This window comes from Taudactylus pleione, unplaced genomic scaffold, assembly GCF_031769625.1.
Source record: "Taudactylus pleione unplaced genomic scaffold, aTauple2 ptg000113l, whole genome shotgun sequence".
NCBI lineage: Eukaryota > Metazoa > Chordata > Amphibia > Anura > Myobatrachidae > Taudactylus > Taudactylus pleione.
This window is the reverse complement of record NW_028284515.1, coordinates 12,949,249-12,970,789: the sequence shown is the minus strand read 5'-3', so window position 1 is coordinate 12,970,789 and position 21,541 is coordinate 12,949,249. Positions and strand designations below refer to the sequence as shown.

Genomic DNA, 21,541 nt, shown 5'->3' with positions numbered 1-21,541 from the left:
GGTGCTCAGGTGGTGGCTGTGGGGGGCACCCGGCAGCGGGGTACAGACCGTTAGCCTAGGAGAAAGGGGTAGCCTTACCTGGACGCAGAAAGTTATTAGGATGAGGAGCACCGCGGTCAGAGGGCAGCCCGGTTTATCCAGCATGGCCAGCAGCGAGCTCAGGGCTGCCGCGGGGAATGGCAGGCGAGCAGCCATGGAGTGAAGGCATCAGGCGGCTAGCAGCAGCGCAGATACATGGGATGGATGTCAGGGAAGCTCCCCAGCCAACTCTCACATCACTCTCCCAGCTCTCCCAGCCCAGGCTAACCAGCATGTGAGCTGCCTGACTGACAGACGCGTCAGCCACTCGCCAGCGGCTCTGCGTCATTCATATTCATGAGGAGGCGGGGAGCGATGGGCGTGGCCCTGGAGGCCGACTGTGTGGCTGCAGGTGGTGTGTGTCAGTGTGAGTGTGAGTGCGTGCGCGCACCTCCAGCAGCAATTGTTATGGATACATCATACAATCATACACACAATGCTATTTACCCACATGACTGCTGTATATTAGCTAGATATCTGCCTGTCTCTATATAGATATATCGATAGCTATCAGATATATTTAGCTCTGGATGGAAGGATATGTACATATATATATATATATATATATATATATATATAATATATATATATATATATATATTTTCTATAACAGATATATATATAAACACAAAAATCCGACATTCACGTAACCCAATTGTTTATCCACCTGCGAAGTGACTGCAAGATTTGTATGTATCCATCCCATGAAGACTAGTGTCCAAATAAGAAACACGACACTGCAGGGATTTATGAAAATATCCAAAATGTAATTTTATAAATGATAAGTCAACTTTTTCGGGCCTCACAGGGCCCGTCATCAGGTAAAAAATCTGGGTGTTTCATGGTTTCTATAATTACATCTCCTCAGTCCTGATGACGGGGCCCTGTGAGGCCCGGAAACGTTGATTTAGGGCCTGATTCAGACCCGCTTGCAAGCGGGCCGATGGCTGGGCAGTGCGCACGCACCGCGTGCGCGAGCCCCGGAGCGAGTGGGAAATTCACTCGCTCCGGGGCTCGCTACAAACGGGGCGGCTGTTGATGTTGAACGACAGCTCGCCCCGTTTTGTAGGCTTTGGTCAAACGGAGGTGTTCCTGAAGGAACGCCTGCCGTTTGAGGTCGGCCCTTACTGACATCACGAGTGATGTCAGTAATGAGCTTCCGGCTCTATTAGAGCCGTAAACTCACTGGGGATTGCGGCAGACGAGACCCTACCACAACGGTCTCATCGCAAGCCCGATGGTCGCGACCATCACCTGGCCACTCGGGTCACCCACAGCTTAGCGAGCGGCTAGAAGGCACAAAAAAACTCCGGCAGCGAGCGGGTCTGAATCAGGGCCTTAGTGAGGATTAAGATGTATCATTTATAAAATTAAATTTTTGATATTTTCATATATTCCAGCAGTGCCGTGTTTCTTATTTGGACACTAGTCTTCATGGGACAGATATATATATATATATATATACATATATATGTATATATATATATATATCTTATAAATATATAGAGAGACATCTCTCTCTCTCTCTCTTTCCATGTTGAGAGAGTTATAGATCTCGATAGTCTGGAAGCAGAATCGGGGTGGGCTGTATCACAAATCATATTTTGATTGCACTACATCCTGTCCCTATTTGCAGGCATACCGGCATTTATTAACGCCAGTATCCATGAATACCTACCTGCCGAGACAGCTCTTTTGATATAGAACTGTCCCTGGTGAAGCAGTGACTTACGGACTTATGCCCCGGGAGTCCTAATGCGCATGCACTGACATCAACCAGTGAATGCGGAAGCCACGGGGACCAGAGGGAAACTTTGGAGGGAACCAGCTACTAGATGGTTCGATTAGTCTTTTCAAATCCCTCTCAAATCCAAATCCCTATCCAAGGACTTCTTGCGGAAAGAAGCCCATAGGTTCTATAAGCAAAGCCATCTATAGATGGAATTGTCTATCGGGGAGAAGCTAAGGAAAGTTACTCTTTCTGGAGCTTGCTACATATGGGCACATTTTAACACCATACAATTCCATGGTGCTTGCAGTCCTGTGGATCTGCAACAGATATCTCCAAGTTGGAGAGACAGTTCCCCAGGTGCAGACGCCAATCCTGCTATATAGTTTGTTTATATAACTGATTTGTCTTCTTATTGTCTTCTTCTGCATTGTGCAAGGTCACAATGACAAGATTCACTGTCAATCTGATTGGCTGAGGGTTTGCTCATTCGGCAGTGCAGAACTCCACAAAATTTGTGATTCCTCCGGTCATTCTGAAACATTGGTGACGTTTGATATATATATATATATATATATATATATATATATATATATATATATACATATAGTATTTGTCAGATTAAGATGTGGCTACAGTGAATTGACAGCTGCTGCAAATCATCTTGATCTGTGAACTACAATGCTCTGCTATTGTGCAGGGCAAAAGCTAGAAAAAAAGTGATTGATTATACAGTGCCTAAAAGAAGTTCTGCAGCAGCATGAAAAAAATGGACTCAAGTTTTTGATCTTTTTATGTGTATCTACCTGTTTCTGTCACTTTTCACAATATATATATTTTTTTTAAAAAGAAAATAATCAGAATAATTGCGATTGGGCAAGTGTTTTTTTTCTTCCCAGAAAATGAAATCTGGCACCAAATAGTTAATTCTTTGATGGCACCTTCATAAGAGAAGCACATTTTCCTCATATACAACGTGCATTTCTAATCCATTGAGCTCCCCCTTCTGCTTAATTAATGCAGAACATTGGGATGAGTGTTTAGTAATTCTATAGAGGATCAAGAGCAACTTACAAAGCGCAATATTATTTTTATTCATTTTTAACATTATCTAAATTATTTCTTTGTTTTCAACTTTCATTAAATGTAGTGAAACAAATGTCACGGTTAGACATGCTTATAATGATGAATGACTTTTGAAAAAGTACAGAATCAGACATTAATACAGTATGTTTGTCACCATCATAGCTAATTATTAAAAGGATGTCTGATTTCATGTTTTTAGGTTAGCCACACATGTAAAGATTTTGTTATTAACTAAACAATCAAATCAGAGGTGTTATGGTGCATACACACGGGACGATCGTCAGCAATAACGATATCGCTGAACGATCTCCCTGCACCTTCCCGATGTGCTGGTTGATCGATATCGATCATCCAGCACACCGCCGACCCACCAACGACGGCCAGCGACCCGCAGGTCCATATAGTAACCTGGTCGATATCGACCAGTTGGCCTGCATGCACGGTCGATGGACGATATCTTTATCATCCATACGTGCCCGCGCATCGCAGGTTGTTGGTGGGTTGGAGGCACCGAAAAATGCACGATATGAACGTTAACAATATGATCGATATTGTTATCGTTCATATCATGCATTTTTAGCATACCGTGTATACGCACCTTTACACCCCCCCGTAAAAAAAGAGAAAATAAAATAAATATGGTGCCTACATATCTATCTATCTATCTATCTATCTATCTATCTATCTATCTATCTATCTATCTATCTATCTATCTATCTATCTATCTATCTATCTATCTATTCACACGCGCAGACACACTACAATTGAATATGTGAATATGTATCTATTGAGCCTATTTACTAAAGAAAATTAGCAGGCTATGCCCCGAAAATATGTTTTAGGGATATGTCTGCAAATTGACATTGTTCCTTGAATGTATCTAGGGGGGACCCCACAGCAGATATCAGTGATAAATACTCGCTGCAAGCGACTACGGTAATGTATCTTGACGCATGCGCAGTGCGTCTCAGACACAAATGCGCAGATGGCCGATAATCGCTCAACTGCAAAAATATCAGCATAACCTACAACTCTAAATGATGCCCATAAATATTGGCCCCCCCAAAGGAAAAAAAACACACACATTGTTCCCCACAGGAAAAAGCACACACATTGGAGTCCACAAAAAAGTAAAACACATTGGCCCCCAGAGAAAGAAAACACACACGTTGACTCTCACAAAAAAAACCACATATTGGCCCCTGCAAAAAAAACACATACATTGGCCCCATAGAAAAAAAAATAAAACACATTGGTCCCCACAGGAAAAAATAAAACACATTAATTATTGCCCCGGCCCCTCACAGAAGGCTTACCTCATCTGTCAGTAGCAGAGGAGAGAGAGGAGCTCCCAGAGGCCTGATTCAAAGATTGACACAATACCAATGTTTTTGGAAATGGCCAATGTTTTTTCTACTGTGTATGCATTGGAGTTGCACTGCGCATGTGCAGTGATGACCTTGTGATGGCAGACTCAGAGAGGATTTATTTGTAAAGTGAATAACAAGCAGGGTTGTTTGTAGATGGCAATGGGGTATGGCAAATCAAACGCAGGCGTGTCAGACTGTTTTGGGGGCTTGTTTCAGCCTGCGACTGAGATCCTGTACGCAGTTGCAAGGCTCTGGCGTCTCAGTTCCGGCAGCCATTCTCCTTGATCATAGAGTTACTAAGAACTTTGATATTCGACTGATCTGTTCTGCATCTGATGCTGTGGGCGTCTCAATATAGCTGCGACATTTGCATATTTTTGTACAATCGCTGCTACAAAGACGCAGTTGCAAAGGGATTTGCGTACATTCTCTGACTAAGGGCCTGATTCAGAGCCGCTCGTAAGTGGCCGCTCGTTCGTTCTGACCAATGTTCGCACATCTGCGCATGCGTACGGATTGTAATACGCATGCGCGAACCAGTCAGTGCGGCCGAAAATCGTTTGTTCACTATATAGCGAATGCCTGCTATTTTGAGTGACAGAAGGAGGCGTATGTGGGTGGTAACAGGGGAAGGTGCTTGAAAATGGGGGTGTGGAATTAGATCGCAGGCGTGCTTAAAGGTCAAAACGGGCGTTTTAAGGGAGTGCATAATTAATACAGCAGCGTCATTGACCACGTCACTTGGTTTTTTTTTACCCTGAACTGATCGCAAAATAGCGGTTGAAAAAACCTGCCACAAGAATAGCGAGCAGTTCATACGCTGTTCGATGTGCTCGATTAATCTAATAAATAGCGGACATGACGTAGGATGCGAGCGGCCAGGGGGCGTATTTTTCAAAAATACAACCGCAAGTTTTGCTCACTCGTTCAGACTTAGAGGCGTGAACAGACCGCAATTAGCGAACGGTTTATTTGAATAGCCACCCCTTGTTTTAGAACGAACGACCGCAAATAGCGAGCGGCTCTGAATCAGGGCCTAAGCCCAGAGTGTAATGGAATTGTTTTAGGATTACGGATATGCGCCGACCCCTGTGTTTTGGTTTTGGATCTGTACCTCATTTAAGGTTTTGGATCTCGATTTCGATTTACAAAACCACCCTTGCGTGTTCTGGTTTTGGATCTGTATTTTTTCTAAAAAATCATAAAAACAGCTGAAATCATATAATTGTTACGAATCCCGATGCCTACTCCATGCGAGACCACTAGAACCCAGCTAGTGAGATCTTCACCAATAACAGCCGCCCGTTGATCCCATAGAACTGCGAAACGTTCACCGGTACTTAGGCGGCCACCTGGATTTATGCTTGGGGTAGTAGCGGCTCACATGGAGGTACAAGGGAATTCAATAGATAAAATGTTCACTTAGAATTGACACCGATGATAGTGCCCATGGTGCAGCAATAGCCATTAGTAAACAGTGTAGGTTTAAACAATGGCTTGGGAGCCGATAGTACAGCAATTGTGTCGATGGTGCGGCAGTTGAGCCGATGATGCCGTGAATATAGTTTGGTTTTGACAATGGCTTGGGAGCCGATGGTGCAGCAATTGTGCCAATGGTGCGGCAATAGTGCCGATGGTGTGGCAATGGCTGTTAGTATACAGTTTAGTTTTGACGATGGCTTGGGAGCCGATGGTGCAGCAGTTGTGCCGATGGTGCGGCAATTGTGCCGATGTTGTGGCAATTGCCGTTAGGAGCTGATGAACTGATGGCAGCAAGAGAGCTGCTTGGGGTGGCTGAGAAACCGTATGGAGGTTTGATGAACAGATGGCAGCACGGGGGCTGCTTGGTGCGGCTGGGAAGCCGTATGGAGGTTTGATGAACAGATGGCAGCGCGGAGGCTGCTTGATGCAGCTAGGAAGCCGTATGGAGGTTTGATGAACAGATGGCAGCACGGGGGCTGCTTGGTGCGGCTGGGAAGCCATATGGAGGTTTGATGAATAGATGGCAGTACGGGGGCTGCTTGGTGCAGCTAGGAAGCCGTATGGAAAAGTATCATGAAGAAAAAACAGGAACAACCTGACTATGCAGCCAAGCCGAGGGAAATCACAGATACTCTATAGTCGGCACAGCTGCACTAGTCCAGTGAGTACAAATAGGTTGACGCCCCAATCAGGTTTGCACTGTGGATAACACATCACTTCCTGAGGCATGCCGATCACCAAGCAACAGGAAGAATGAAGTAACCCCATCCTGTCTGGGCAACCTGTCAGAAGGATTCAAGTCGTGATCGCTACTTGTAACAGTACCCCCCCTTGACGCGGGGTTGAAGTACCCCCAGAACCTGGTTTGTCTGGAAAATCCTGAAAGAAACATCTTCTCAACCAGGGAGCATGTAGTGCAAGATCAGGAACCCAGGAGCATTCCTCCGGACCATAGCCCTTCCAGTGAACTAAAAATTGCAGACGAACCCTGGAAATTCTAAAGTCCAAGATTTTCTCCACTATAAACTCGTGCTGACCGTGGACCATGACTGAAGCAGGCCTGGATGAAAACCTGGGTTTGAACTTGGCTGAAGAGAAGACCGGTTTGAGCAAGGAACAATGGAAAGTATTATTGCTACCGAGAGAGTTGGGTAATTGAAGTTTGAAAGCTACCGGGTTCACCTATGAAATGATCTGGAATGGGTCAATAAACCTGGGACCCAACTTCTGCATGGGCCTGTGACCAAAGATGGAACCCAAGCCAGAGAATGAGGTGATTTGATGGGAAGGTTTTGTTCATGTTTACGTTCCCAAAGCCACCGGTCAATCCTAATGGCTTGTTGCATAAGACCATCCAAGGACTCAGAAGGTGAATATTGAACAAGGATATCCTTGATGGCCTCAGAAAGATCCAGATGATATTGCCTACATAAAGCCGGATTGTTCCAACCAGAGTCAGTTGCCCATCTGCGGAACTCTGATGAGTAATCCTCTGCTGCCTTCTGAAACTGTTTGAGGGTACACAATTTGGACTCAGCCAAAGCAGCACGGTCCGGGGCCTCAACGGTCTGTAATGCCGCATGGGTTGAAGGCAGCCGGAAGGCCCAAGTCTGTGGATCCCCCTGAAGGAGAAAGATTACCAGTCCTACGTGTTGCAACTGTGTCCCCGAAGAGACCGGACGAAGTCGGAAATAGAGCTTGCAACTTTCACGAATGTTTAAAAACTGCCGGCGATCCCCAGAAAACCGATCTGGTAAATTCATCTTTGGTTCAAGATGAGGAGCTGCATGCACAGGACAACGGTTCTCTTGAACTTGACTAGTGAGTTCCTGGACCTTCTGGGTGAGAGTTTGGATCTGGGCTGCAAGCACCTGGGCGAGATTCTGCCCCTGTTCCATGACAGCAGAAGCTATAAGTCTGAAATGACTCTTCCTGTATCAAATTCCAAGTGCGCCAATGGGGCCAACTTTAATGTTATGAATCCCGATGCCTACTCCATGTGGGATCACTAGAACCCAGCTAGCGAGATCTTCACCAGTAACAGTCGCCCGTTGTTCCCTTAGAACTGGGAAATGTTCACCGGTACTTAGGCGGCCGACTGGATTTATGCTCGGGGTAGTAGCGGCTCACATGGAGGTACAAGGGAATTCAGAAGATAAAATGTTCACTTAGAATTGACACCGATGATGATGATAAGAATATCGATGGTGCGGTTATAGTGCTGATGGTGCGGCAATAACCGTTAGTAAACAGTGTAGGTTTAAACAATGGCTTGGGAGCCGATGGTACAGCAATTGTGTTGATGGTGCGGCAGTTGAGCTGACGATGTGGCAATAGCCGTTAGTATACAGTTTAGCTCTGACAATGGCTTGGGAGCCGATGGTTCGGCAATTATGCCAATGGTGCGGCAGTTGTGCCGATGGTGTGGCAATAGCCTTTAGAATATTGTTTGGTATTGACAATGGTTTGGGAGCCGATGGTGCGGCAGTTGTGCCGATGGTGCGGCAATAGTGCAGATGATGCGGCAATAGCCGTTAGTATACAGTTTAGTTCTGACAATGGCTTGGGAGCCGATGGTTCGGCAATTATGCCAATGGTGCGGCAGTTGTGCTGATGGTGTGGCAATAGCCTTTAGAATATTGTTTGGTATTGACAATGGTTTGGGAGCCGATGGTGCGGCAGTTGTGCCAATGATGCGGCAATTGTGCTGATGTTGTGGCAATTGCTGTTAGGAAGCTGATGAACTGATGGCAATATGGGAGCTGCTTGGTGCGGCTGAGAAGCCGTATTGAGGTTTGATGAACAGATGGCAGCACAGGGGCTGCTTAGTGCGGCTGGGAAGCCGTATGGAGGTTTGATGAACAGATGGCAGCACAGGGGCTGCTTGATGCGGCTTGGAAGCCGTATGGAGGTTTGATGAACAGATGGCAGCACGGGGGCTGCTTGGTGCAGCTAGGAAGCCATATGGAAGAAGTATCACGAAGAAAAAACAGGAACAACCTGACTATGCAGCCAAGCCGAGGGAACTCACAGACACTCTATAGTCGGCACAGCTGCACTAGTCCAGTGAGTACAAATAGGTTGATGCCCCAATCAGGTTTGCACTGTGGATAACACATCACTTCCTGAGGCGGGCCGATCACCTAGCAACAGGAACAACTGAAGTAACCCCGTCCTGTCTGGGCAACCTGTCAGAAGGATTCAAGGCGTGATCGCGACTTGTAACAATAATTTGGGACTATTTTTGTTCCTGCAGTATTATTAATCTCAATAACATTTATTTCCAGTCATTACTAGTCAATTTTGATCACCTTACAGCTCACAATATTGATTTTATCCAGTTTAGGCCAAAAGGTTGCATCGAGCTACTGTAGCTGGCTGACTAAGCTAAGCGACAGCAGTGGGCAGCACTAACATGTGGCAGTTCAGCTTCCAACATGGCAGAGTTGCACTGCAGTGGTAGACAGGATGGCAGTATAATAAACTATACGACCCCATAGGAAGTTTAAAAACCAAGAATGTTTTCATTAATCAAGAACCAGGTCAGAGGCCCAAGGGAGTTGGAGTATGTATGTAGTTGAACGCAGGGAAAGGAAGGTTTAAATAGTAGTACATTTAATTTATTTTTTTGATTCCAAAGCAAATTTATGAGGAAGGGGAGGAGGGGAGGCATTTCCAAAAATATTGAAATCATTCACATCAGTCCTTGCCAAAAAAGAATCCTTGAGCACTATGCCTGCTGCTGGGAGTTTATCTTCATCCCAGAAGGGGACCAGGAAGACTACTAGTAGTAGTTTAGAAAAAAACAATTAACTGTTAAACAATCCTTTGCAAGGGGCAGTAAGTATGACAGCAGTCACCCAGGGGCACTGCATAAGAGCACTGCTGGGGGTACTGTATGAGGGCACTACTGGGGGCACTGCATAAGGGGCACTACTGGGGGTACTGTATAAGGGGACTTAATGGGGGCACTGCATAAGGGGAACTACTGGTGGCACTGTATAAGAACCACTACTGGGGGCACTACATAAGGGGCACTACAGGGGGCACAGCGTAAGGGGCACTAATACAGGAGGCATTGCATAATGGGCTTTAATACAGGAGGCATTGCATAAAGGGCTATAATACAGGGGGCATTGCATATTGGGCACAAGTGCAGAGGGCATTGCATAAAGGCACTACTAAAGGGGAACTGCATAATGGGCACAGCTACAGGGGGCATTGCATAAGGGGCACTACTACTGGGGGTATTGCACAAGGGGCACTACTACTGGGAGCATTGAATAAGGGGCACTACTACTGTGAGCATTGTATAAGGGGCACTATTACTGTGGACATTAGAGCTGATTCACAGCCGCTCGCGAGTGCACAGCGTGTGCAAGTGGGCCGATGATTTTTTAATGCGCATGTGCTGCATCTTGCGTGCGCATGCACGAGCCCCGCTGAGCGACTGAAGTTCAGTCGCTACGGGGCTCGCAACAAGATGGGGCGGCTGTCGATGGTGAGTGACAGCTCACCCCGTTTTGTGGGTGGGTAGGGGGGGTGGCTGGACAAACGCAGGTGTTCCCTTAGGAATGCCTGGCATTTGTTGGGAGGCCACTTGGCCTTGCGGCAGCTAGACCCTACCGCAGGGTCTCGTCACAAGGTCGATGGTCACGATTATCATGACGGTCTCCTGGCCACTCACACAAGGTGTGGGTGGGCTCCCACAGCTTTGCAAGCGGCGCAGTAAAAAAAAAAAGCCCACAGATCCAGCGAGCTGCCAGCGGCAGCGATTAGGTCTGAATCAGGGCCGTTGTGTATAAGGGTCTCTAATTTGGACATTGTGTAAAAGGGGCACTACTGTGTGTCATAACATAAATAAGGGACACTACTTTATGGTGCAATATGAATCAAGGGCACTGTGTGCGGTGTAATGTGAATAAGATTGTGCTACTGTGTGGCATAATTTGAATTGGAGATAGTATAGTATGACCATGCCCCTTTCTTTCAAGATCACGCCCCTTTTTGCGCCACATGCCTTAGGTGCACGCTGTCCTTTTATTGATAAATCGCAGAGGAAGGGAAAGGGGGGGGTCATTCCACCATGTCTCTAGGACCACTTTAAGCACTGCTACCCAGAATAACGGGCATGGCGTCATCACGCCCGCCGGGTGCACCCGGCATTCTGGGAGGGGCACAGTGTGACTGTTGGACTGGTAAGGGGGAAGAGTTTGTGGAGCTGCGCAGCTTGGTCCCGATGTTTTGGTGGTGGGGCACCACTGGGTGACACCAACCCTAGTGACGCCTCTGACTCCAGTATGCTGTTGTACCCACTGTCCACTTAACCACAGATATGTGGACTAGCGGAACAGAGCAAGCACAAGATTACATGACTTTAACTGCCCACAGAGGGGATATATTGCATTCAGCGGCACCAGCTGTGGCAGCATATAAGAAACAGCAGCTCATTCAGAGGCAGGCTACTCTGTGTATCACCGGTTTCACTAAGAGGCATACCGCTGACAACCTTTTGGAAAATTTCAGGGAAGTCATTGCATAATGGCTTACCACACTTGGACTCTCCTTAGGATTTGTGATTTCTGATAATGCCACCAATATTGTGAGAGCATTAAAGTTGGGTGAATTCCAACACGTCCCTTGCTTTTCTCATGCAATCAACTTGGTGGTGCAAATTTTTTTTAAAAATGACAGGGCAATGCAGGAGATGCTCTCTGTGGCCCAAAAAATTTCTGGACATTATCGACATTCAGCAGGTCCATGTAGAAGATTTCAGCACCTGCAAGAAATGTTGAACTTGCCCTGCCACCAGCTGAAGCAAGAGGTAGTTACAAGGTGGAACTCCACCCTTTATATGCTTCCGCAGATGGAGGAACAGCAAAAAGCCATCCAAAGCTAGACAGTGAGCTATGACATAGGAAGAGGGGGGAATGCACCTTACTCAAGCTCAGTGGAAAAAACTTTCTGTGTTGTGCAAAGTGCTGAAACCCTTCGAAGTAGCCACCTGTGAATTGAGTTCAGATACTGCCAGCTTGAGCCAGGTAATTCCCCTAATTACACTGTTGGAAAAGCAACTTGAGAAACTGAAGGAAGAGCTGAAATTAAGCAATTCTGCAAAATACACTGGACTTGTAGATCAAGTTCTTTATTCACTTCACCAGGATCCAAGGGTTGTCAGGACCTACCATTCGGATCAATAAATTTTGGTGACCCTGCTGGATCCTAGGTGTAAGTCATACATCGTGTCTTTCTTTCCAATGGACACAGATCTGTAGAGATGCAAAGACCTGTTGGTAAGCAAATTGTCAGCTAAAGTGGCACATGATGCAGCGATGGCTCCTCCTTCAGTTTATCCAGCAAGTGCTGCTGACAAGGAAAAACTAAAGTTCCCAAAAGACCCACTGGTGATGCAGTTGAGTTAACACAATAAATTTTGACATCTGGTTGGATCTGAAAGAATTGCCTACAATTAAATTAATGAGACCTCTACCGTGACCCCATCTGATATGGTCACCATTCAAAGAATGGTTGAGGGCTATTTTTAATGATAGCATCCAAATAGGCATGTCAGAAAGTCCGTTTGACTACTAGCAGTATAAAAAGGCTATTTGGAGGCCCTTGCAAAAACTGGCTTTACTTTACTTGAGCTGCCCACCCTCCAGTGTGTACTCAGAAAGAGTTATCTGTGCTGACAGGAATCTTGTCAGTGAAAGGCGTAGTAGGCTACTTCCTCAAAATGTGGAAAGGATGATGTTCATCAAAATGAACAAATTCCATGAGGAAGACCTTTACCGCCATTATTTCCAAAAATTACAGAGGCACCTGTAATGCTGGATTCCAACTGGGGCGAATTAATATTGTGTGAAGAAAGATGATGTAGACATGATGAGGGTGAGGAATCGGATGATGATGGCGACAACATCTTGCCTCTGTAAAGCCAGTTTGTGCATGTACAGATCATTGCCAGCAATGTCAGATGCCCTTTAGTAGCTTGTCTTCTGGAGGCCCAAACAAACCACTACATGATTGAGGATATTGTTGATGAAGGTGTTGGTGGTTAAGATGGCAGGTGCTTGGATCTAACAGAGATAATGGAGTTAGATGATGCTGGACTGCTAGTTGTTTCTTTTTTAGCCAATGTTTCTGAATTCTAAAAAAACTTTTTGGATGGATGCGCTGCAGATGATGTAACAGGGAGGAGGTTCCTAGATGTTTAAGGTCCCTACCTCTACTTACTCTGGCTTTACAAAGTCTACAGATGGCTTGACAATTGTTGCCGGAATTGGTAGAAATAATTCCACACGTAAGAAGTGGATTTTATTTGTCTTTTGCCCAGACATGACTATGGGTTTTTCCTTATCATAGGCAACAACTGTTTCTTCCACTGGTGCCTGTTTAACACAAACAACAGCCACATCAACAACATCCTTATTAGCGTCAGCTACACAAATATCCTCCTCATCCTGGTGCACTTCCACAGTAGCATCCTCAATTTCTATGTCAGCACGTTCACTTGTGCTTAAATCATTATAAGAGGCAGAACCATCAGTCATAAATATAGGCCAAGGCCTTAGCCTTTCCTTTCCACTTCGTGTGGTGAAAGGCATATTGCCAATTTGATATCTTTTTGCAGCTAACTTTCCCTTTGATGGTTTTTTCTTTACCACTGTAAAAGATTGCTTCTTTGATTTTAGATACCCTGACTTAACCCCTGTATGCCCTTGGGCATCGGCTTTAGTAGATGATGTAGACGGAGTAGTATCGTCATGTCTGGTGGTACTGGCAGCAGCTCCAGCACTAGTATGTGGTTCCTGCTCTCCTCTCAACTGATCGTTCTCCATATCAACAAACACGAACAAAGTGGGGTAATGCACACACATCAATTTGTACCAATTTTAAATATTACAGTATCAATGACCTGCGGTGCCATAATATTTTTTATGAGTAATACATTGCGCTACCACATACAGTGTCACAATATTTTTTATGAATAAGAAAAGTATAACACTGCACTATCACTTTCAGTGTCACAAGATTTTTTATGAATAAGACACTGCGCTACCACTTACAGTGTCACAATATTTTTTATGAATAAGAAAAGAATAACATACTGTGCTACCACTTATAGTATCACAAGATTTTTTTATGAGTAAAACACTGTGCTACCACTTGCAGTGTCACAATATTTTTTATGAATAAGAAGACACTGCGCTACCACTTACAGTGTCACAATATTATTTATGAATGAAAAAAAGAATGAAACACTGCTCTACTACTTACAGTTTCACAATATAATTTTATGAATAAGAATAAGACACTGCACTACCACTTACACTGTCACAATATTTTTTATGAATAAGAAAAGAATAACACACTGAAGGCCTGATTCAGTCCTGGACGCTCTGACAGAGCACTCGGTCTGAATCAGGGCCTTCCTTCTGTTTTTTTAGAGTGGCCTCCTGGCCGCTCGCATAGCTGTGGGTGTACACCCACAGCTATAGCGAGCGGCCAGGAAGATGGTCGCGATGGTCAAGACCATCACGACCATCGCGCTTGCGATGAGACCCTTGTGGTAGGGTCTCGTTGCCGCAAGCCCTAGATTGTTTTCGGCTCTACCAGAGCCGAAAGCACTCCCACTGACATCACTTGTGATGTTAGTGGGGGCCGGCCCCAGATGGTAGGCGTACCCATGGGAACGCCTCCATCTGGGCAGCTACGCCCCCGGCCCGCCCACCAAAGGAGGCGTGCTGTCACTCAACATTGACAGCATGCTCCCTTTGGTACGAGACCCGGAGTGACGGTTTGCCCATCGCTATCCGGGTCTCGCGCATGCGCACGATGGAGCCGGCTCCGTCGTGCGCATGCGCACTGGGCCACCATCAACCTGCTTGCGAGCGCATAGCACTCTCGCGAGTGAGTCTGAATCAGGCCCTGAACTACCACTTACAGTGTCACAAGATTTTTTATGAGTAAAACACTGCGCTACCACTTACAGTGTCACAAGGTTATTTTTTAATAAGAATAGAACACTGCACTACACCTTACAGTATCACAATACGTGGATGATAAACTACGGTCTAGCCGGCAGTGTCACCGAACAATAATAGCGTTGCTAGCACACACAACAAAAAACTGATAAATAGATATTTTGTTTATTTTTTGTGGAATGCTAATTTTATTTAACTTTTATTTTTTTTACACTGGGGAAGAGCACCCCTGAATGAGGCAGCAGCCCCTTGATGAACAACACAGCACCCCTTTATGGACATCAAAACACCCCTGCGGAGTGCGTACAGACCACCTGCAGAGTCAGAATTATGTGGATGATAAACTGCAGTGTGGACAGCAATGTCACCAAACAAAAAATTTTTTTAACACTGGGGAATAGCACCCCTGGATGTGGCAGCAGCCCCTTAATGAACAACACAGCACCCCTTTATGAACAACAAAGCACCCCTGCGGAATGTGGATGGACCAGCTGCAGAGTCACAAATACGTGGATGATAAACTGTGGTCTGGCCGACAGTGTCACCGAACAATAATTTTTTTCACACTGGGTAAGAGCACCCCTGGAAGAGGCAGCAGCCCCTTGATGAACAACACAGCACCCCTTTATGGAGAACAAAGTACCCATGCGGAGTGCGGACGGACCACCTGCAAAGTCACAAATACGTGGATGATAAGCTGCGGTGTGGCCAGCAGTGTCACCGAACAATAATAGCGTAGCTAGCACACACACAAAAAAAATTAGAAAAAAAGATCTTTTATTTTTTTATTTTTTGTGGAATGATTATTATTAATTTTAACTTTTATTTTTTTTTACACTGGGAAAGAGCACCCCTGGATTGACAGAGCACCTCTGGATGACACAGCACCCCTTTTTTGAACTGCAGCCCTAGCCCCTTGATTGACAGGACAACATTGACACAGAGAGGAGTGACTTCTTTGCTGCCCTTCTTGACACCAAGCCTCACTGTGCATGAAGCTGCACTCACACCTGCCTGCTGCCATTCCTGAGCAAGCTCTGCACTGGTGGTGCCCCGATCCCACAGCTGAATCAACTTTACGAGATGGTCCTGGCGCTTGCTGGAAATTCTTGGGTGCCCTGAAGCCTTCTTCACAACTACTGAACCTCTCTCCTTGAAGTTCTTGATGATCCGATAAATGGTTGGTGTAGGTGCAATCTTACTAGCAGCAATATCCTTGCCTGTGAAGCCCTTTGTTGTGCAAAGCAATGATGACTGCACGTGTTTCCTTGCAGGTAACCATGGTTAACAGAGGAAGAACAATGATTTTAAGCTCCACCCTCATTTTAAAGCTTCTAGTCTGTTTTTCTAACTCAATCAGCATGACAGGTGATCTCCAGCCTTGTCCTCATCAACACTCTCACCTGTGTTAACGAGAGAATCGCTGACATAATGTCAGCTGATCCTTTTGTGGCAGGGCTGAGTCACACTGTGTATAAGTTCCGATGGTTAGCGCTGGGAGCCGCAAAATTAATTTGGATGCAGAGAGAGGCTATTTATGCGACCCAGGTCAGACACATAATATGCAATACCATAGGACTAGTGCAATGTTCGAGGGTGCAACTGATGTGCAGCTGATGGTGCGTCTTAATGCGTACAGCAGCGGATTAGCACTGCAGCCGGTGGGCATCTCTATATGAATCCCATCAGCTGTGGCAATAGCATAAAGATGCAGTTGTGCTGTGGCAAAAGACGCAGTCACGGCTGCAATAGTGTGAACTTCTGAATCAGGCCCAATGGCTCTAGACTTATCTGCAGCAAAATAATGGCATGTGAATGTGTGGGCAAGTAGCAGAGCTTCCAATTGCCTATTGGTTCATGCAGTCCAAACCCCCTAGGTTACATTCTGTGGCTACTAGTTGTGTGCGTGGTCAAAGCCCAAAGCTGTCTGCACATGCCCTGGTGCCCAAGAAGACCATTGAAGCCCTAGCTCCTTTTCAGCAGCCCCCAGTCAGCAGCCCCCAGTCTCCTTCTTAGCTCTGATTTTGAGAAAGTCACTTACTTTGTTGGCTGAACCAATCTGTATTGTTGTAAATTTTGAGGACCAGGTGTCCTCAAGATATGTGCACAGGGCTTGTTTGCTCTGAGGCGATAGACCTACTATCCAAGAGTGCCACCAGGGGGGGAAGGTACTAATTACTGCAGCCTTGTCTGGGGGTCTAAGCCAGCCAGTCTTTAAAGTCCATACTTTGCTGAGCAGGTGTGGCCATGACCCCAGTCCAGCACTGGGGTCCACAAGTTGTCTCTGCTATCTAGAACCTGTCTTCAAGCAGCCACATATTGACACTGTACTTTGAGTTGCACGTATGATAAAATGCATGTAATGCAAAATACACACATTAGATAACAGTTTCGCGGCTGAAGGTTTTCAAATATATATTCGTTGAGGCAACCATAATTTGCAAACAACAATGATTTCTAGTTATATTACTAATAACACCTGCTGAATACCATTTTGCATAAGGGAGGAGGCTACAAAAAGAAAGCACAGGGAACATAGGTTTTGGTTCATTGGCCGGCTTTGGTTTTGGTTTTGCCAAACCGCTGTGACTGGTCTTAATTTTTTGCAATATAAGGAATAGGGAAGAAGCCACCTGTCAGGATTCAGTCTGGGATCGGCTGTTACTTACCGCAGCGATGGCTTCCCCTCACTAGTGAGTGCGGTGAGACGTCAGGTGCGGCTGAGGGTAACATGCCGAGTATTCTCCCCAGGACCCAGGTGATTTCCATGTAATCCTCCATATCGGAGTTGCTGCAGTGGCGGTCATGGGCGCAGCCATGTTGTTTGAATCACATGACTGTCTCTCATCCAATGGTAGCCTTGTCAGTTCTCAGCTGACTTCCTCCTCCAATGGACAGCTACCTGGGGATATAAAACAGGACTCCAGGTAACAGGAAGTTGCCTGAGGATCATCAGTCCACATTGATCTGTTTTTTACATTTAGGCTTAGATTTTACCCATTGATTGATATTTATATTGTACTAGCTGGAGTACCCGGCATTGCCCGGGATTTTAAGAATGTTTGTTTACACATCCTCCAACCAACCTCTCCTTAGGCAGGCCTCACGAAAAGTGTGACAAACTTCCCCATTAACAGTCCTAAGGTCTTCGAAGGAAGTAGGACCTGTAATGGTGTAAAGCAAACTTCGGAGATAGAAGCATTCAAAATTTGTCGGATGTACAGTGTAAACACGGCCAAGAGCTTCTGTTGCTCTGATACCAGGATGACCATCTACAGCGACTCCTTGTTTTCTGCGCATAAAAACTTTTTGAGAAGCATTCCATGTGTAATATTTTGGCATCTCACAGTACAGCAGGGTCCTTGCAAAGTCATCATTTTGACACAATTCGAAGAAAGAAGTCAATGTTGTTGCATAATTTGGTATAGTCAGAGAGCTGAGAATGCTGGCAAAGCCTGCTACAGCTCTCTTCGATAATAAACATTAAGATCATGACAAAACATGACAACACAAAACGCTTGCTCCGAGGCCCTACCCATATGCCGTGAGGCTCCACAATGAGCGTCCAGCAAAAATTGTGTTTTTCAATTAATTAAAAATTAACAATAATAATTTCGATTGCACATTTTTTTAGTTGCCTCCACCGTGTTTTAATATGCTCGTATGTAAAATTTCACGATCTTCGCTTGTAAACTGTGGATTTGTATAGAAAGACAGAAGGACAAATTTTCGCTTTTATATAGTAGAGACGATAGAAAATAAAAAATAGTAGATAAGCGAAATCCTTTTCTAATTCCGGACCTGACCTGTAGAGGGCAAATGCTATGCAAAAATTGTGTTTTTTAATTACTTAAAAATTAACAGTAGTTAATTTCGATTTCACGATCTTGGCTTGTAAACTGTGGATTTGTATAGAAAGACAGAAGGATAGAAGGACAAATTTTCGCTTTTATATAGTAGATTAACTCATGTGTATTTATATGTGTTTATAATCATATTAAAAGAGCAACATTGGACTCATCAACTGTGTCAGTATTTAGCGCTCTACATATTTTCATTTTCCTTCTATTGTTTTGTGAGGTGCAGAAACCACTTGTGATATGCTACAGACACAGTTGGGATTGGGAATTATCGACAGCGCACCAGATATCTTCTTTGTACATATTATCAGAACCTCATAGTACACAAACCCTCGGTGATATTCTAATTATCACTCCTGTGACTTCCTTCCCTATTGTTCTTTTGTCTTCTGCTAGTAATGGATATCTGACCAAAGGGCCACGAACCTGCTTGCTGGGTGCCGCTGAAACCCACATCCCAATTGGAGGGGTCACTGGCGAAGACCTCCCAGTAAGTTAGACTCCGCACCTTCAGTCAGGTATAGTCAACATCCGGTACTGTTTTAGAAGACATGGTGCATAAACATGGGATGAACGTCAACAATAATGATATAGTTGAATGATCTCCCGGGTGTGCTGGATGATCAATATCGATCATCCAGCACAACATGAACCCACCAACGATGGTTAATGACTCGCGATCAATGATCGCGGGTCCCTATAGCAACCTCGTAGATATCGACCAATTTGTCCTGCATGCATGGTTGATGGACGATATCATTATCGTTCATACGTGCCCGCGCATTGCAGGTCTTTAGTGGGTTGGAGGCACTGAAAAATGCACTACATGAACGATAACGATATGACCGATATTGTTATTGTTCATATTGTGCATTTTAGTCGTGCCGTGTGTATGCACCATTATTCCCAGTCTCCTCGGTGGCTGCTCTCCACACCCTAGTTCTCTGACTTCTAACCCTCTGGCTGAGGATCTCCAGAGTCTCACCGTGGCATCACCTAGTCTTAACAAATTGGATGCAGTAATACCTCCGATCATTACTGTGGATATTGAGGATGAAGGTGTTGGCGGTAGAGATTGCAGGTGCTGGGATCTAGTTGAGAGAAGGGAGCTAGCTAATGCTGGACTGCTTGTTGTTATTTTTTACCACCAGTTTCTGATGTTGTCAAAATTTTTTCATGAGTTTGCTGCAAATTACGTAACAGGGAAGAGATTCCTAGATGGTTAACATCCCTACCTCTACTTATCATGGTTTTACAAATTCTACAGATGGTTTGACAATTGTCAGGATTTGGGTAAAAATAATTCCACACATAAGAGGTGCATTTGTTGGTCCTATGCCCAGGCATGACAATAGCCTTCCTCTTATCATGTCTAAAAGCTGCTTCCACTGGTGCCTGACTAACACAAACAACATCCTCATCCTCAACATCCTCACTAGTGCCAGCGTGAGCCATACAAATAACCCCCTCATCCTCTTGCACTTCCTCAGTGACATTCTCAAATTCTATGTCATCAGCTATACTTCTGATGCTCATCCCCACATTTGCAGATTGAGCAGAAATGGTGGAGGGCGGCTTCTCTGTGAGTACAACAGTATCAGAAAGGTCAGGATCACACATTGCACTTGTTTACACACTTGGGGTGTATCCAATTAGTGGTAATCAGTGACAAATGGGAATTTTTCTCTGATTATCCCTGTTTTTTGCTGATGCTTTTTACCCCCTATCCTATTATTTTGGACAAAATAAAAGGATATTTCACCTGAAAACACAAATGATCCATTATAAGCTCACACATTTATGTGTTTTCACCATGTCCTGACTTAGATCCTCTATGCCCTTGAGCATCGGCTTTAGTAGATGACGTTGAAGAAATAGCATCATCATCATTACTGGTGGCAGCAGCTACAGTGACAGTATTTAGTTGCATTTCTCTAAATGAAACGTTATCCATTTTTCAATTTGCAGGTCACTGCACGGCTTATATATGCATGTGAACAAAGTGCACCAAACAGTACAAACAATACAATTTATTTTTATTATGTCACAGCTCTATTCCTGCGTGTACTTGAGCCACAGGGCTTATATATATGCACGTGAACAGAGCGTACCAAACAGTACAAATAATACAAACAATACAAATATCTAATTTATTTTTGGATGGTGCAGCTCTATTCCTGCGTGGACTGGAGCCACAGGACTTATATATGCACATGAACAAAGCGCACCAAACAGTACAAACTATTATTTAATTACATTTTTTAATGTTGCAGATGCAGGTCTATTCAAACAACATGGAGTGAAGTCACAGGTCTTATATATGCACATGACTGTCTTACTGATGGACACAGCACAGCCAATACAGCAGAGTACAGCACAGCATACAGCAGCGTGCACTCCCTATACACATTGATTACGGAGCACAGCCACTTGTGACTTGACTTATGAGGCTGGACACAGCCTATACAGCAAAATACAGCACAGCATACAGCAGCATGCACACCCTGTACACATTGACTAAGCAGCACAGCCACTTGACTTGAGTCTGAACACAGCCTATGCCGCAGAGTACAGCACAGCATACAGTAGCGTGCACCCCCCTATACACATTGACTTAGAAGAACATCCACGTGTGAGTCTGGACATAGCACAGCCTATACAGCAGAGTTAAGCACAGCATACAGCAGCGTGTCTGACAAGGAAATGTCGCCAAGTCCTGTCCGCTGCGCCTTATATAGAATCCAAATCCTGTGAGAATCCGACGCCGCAAGGATGACGTTTTGCCTCGAAGTGAAATCTGAGTCAGATGGGAAGACCCAATCCACCGCTCGGATTGACTTGGACCCCGATGTTCGAGTGGGTTTGGATTCCAAGGAATCCGAACCACTCATCTGCAATATAAAGGTGCAACATCATAAATTTTTGGCGCAAGATGAGGGTTCATTTCTT

The 21,541-nt window shown here is 45.0% G+C and overlaps 1 protein-coding gene across 2 annotated transcripts in view; it reads right to left on the bottom strand.

Moving 5' to 3' along the window:
• The window catches only part of JAG2 (jagged canonical Notch ligand 2), a 90,444-nt gene extending 90,151 nt beyond the window's left edge, over positions 1-293 (bottom strand). Inside the window, exon 1 of one of the 2 annotated variants that reach the window (XM_088471249.1) lies at positions 79-293. In XM_088471249.1, the coding sequence (XP_088327375.1) occupies positions 79-195 (117 nt within the window). In that variant the 5' untranslated portion in view covers positions 196-293. The remainder of the gene's footprint in view (positions 1-78) is intronic. The other variant, XM_088471250.1, reaches the window with a different exon arrangement.
• Positions 294-21,541: the final 21,248 nt, after the last annotated feature.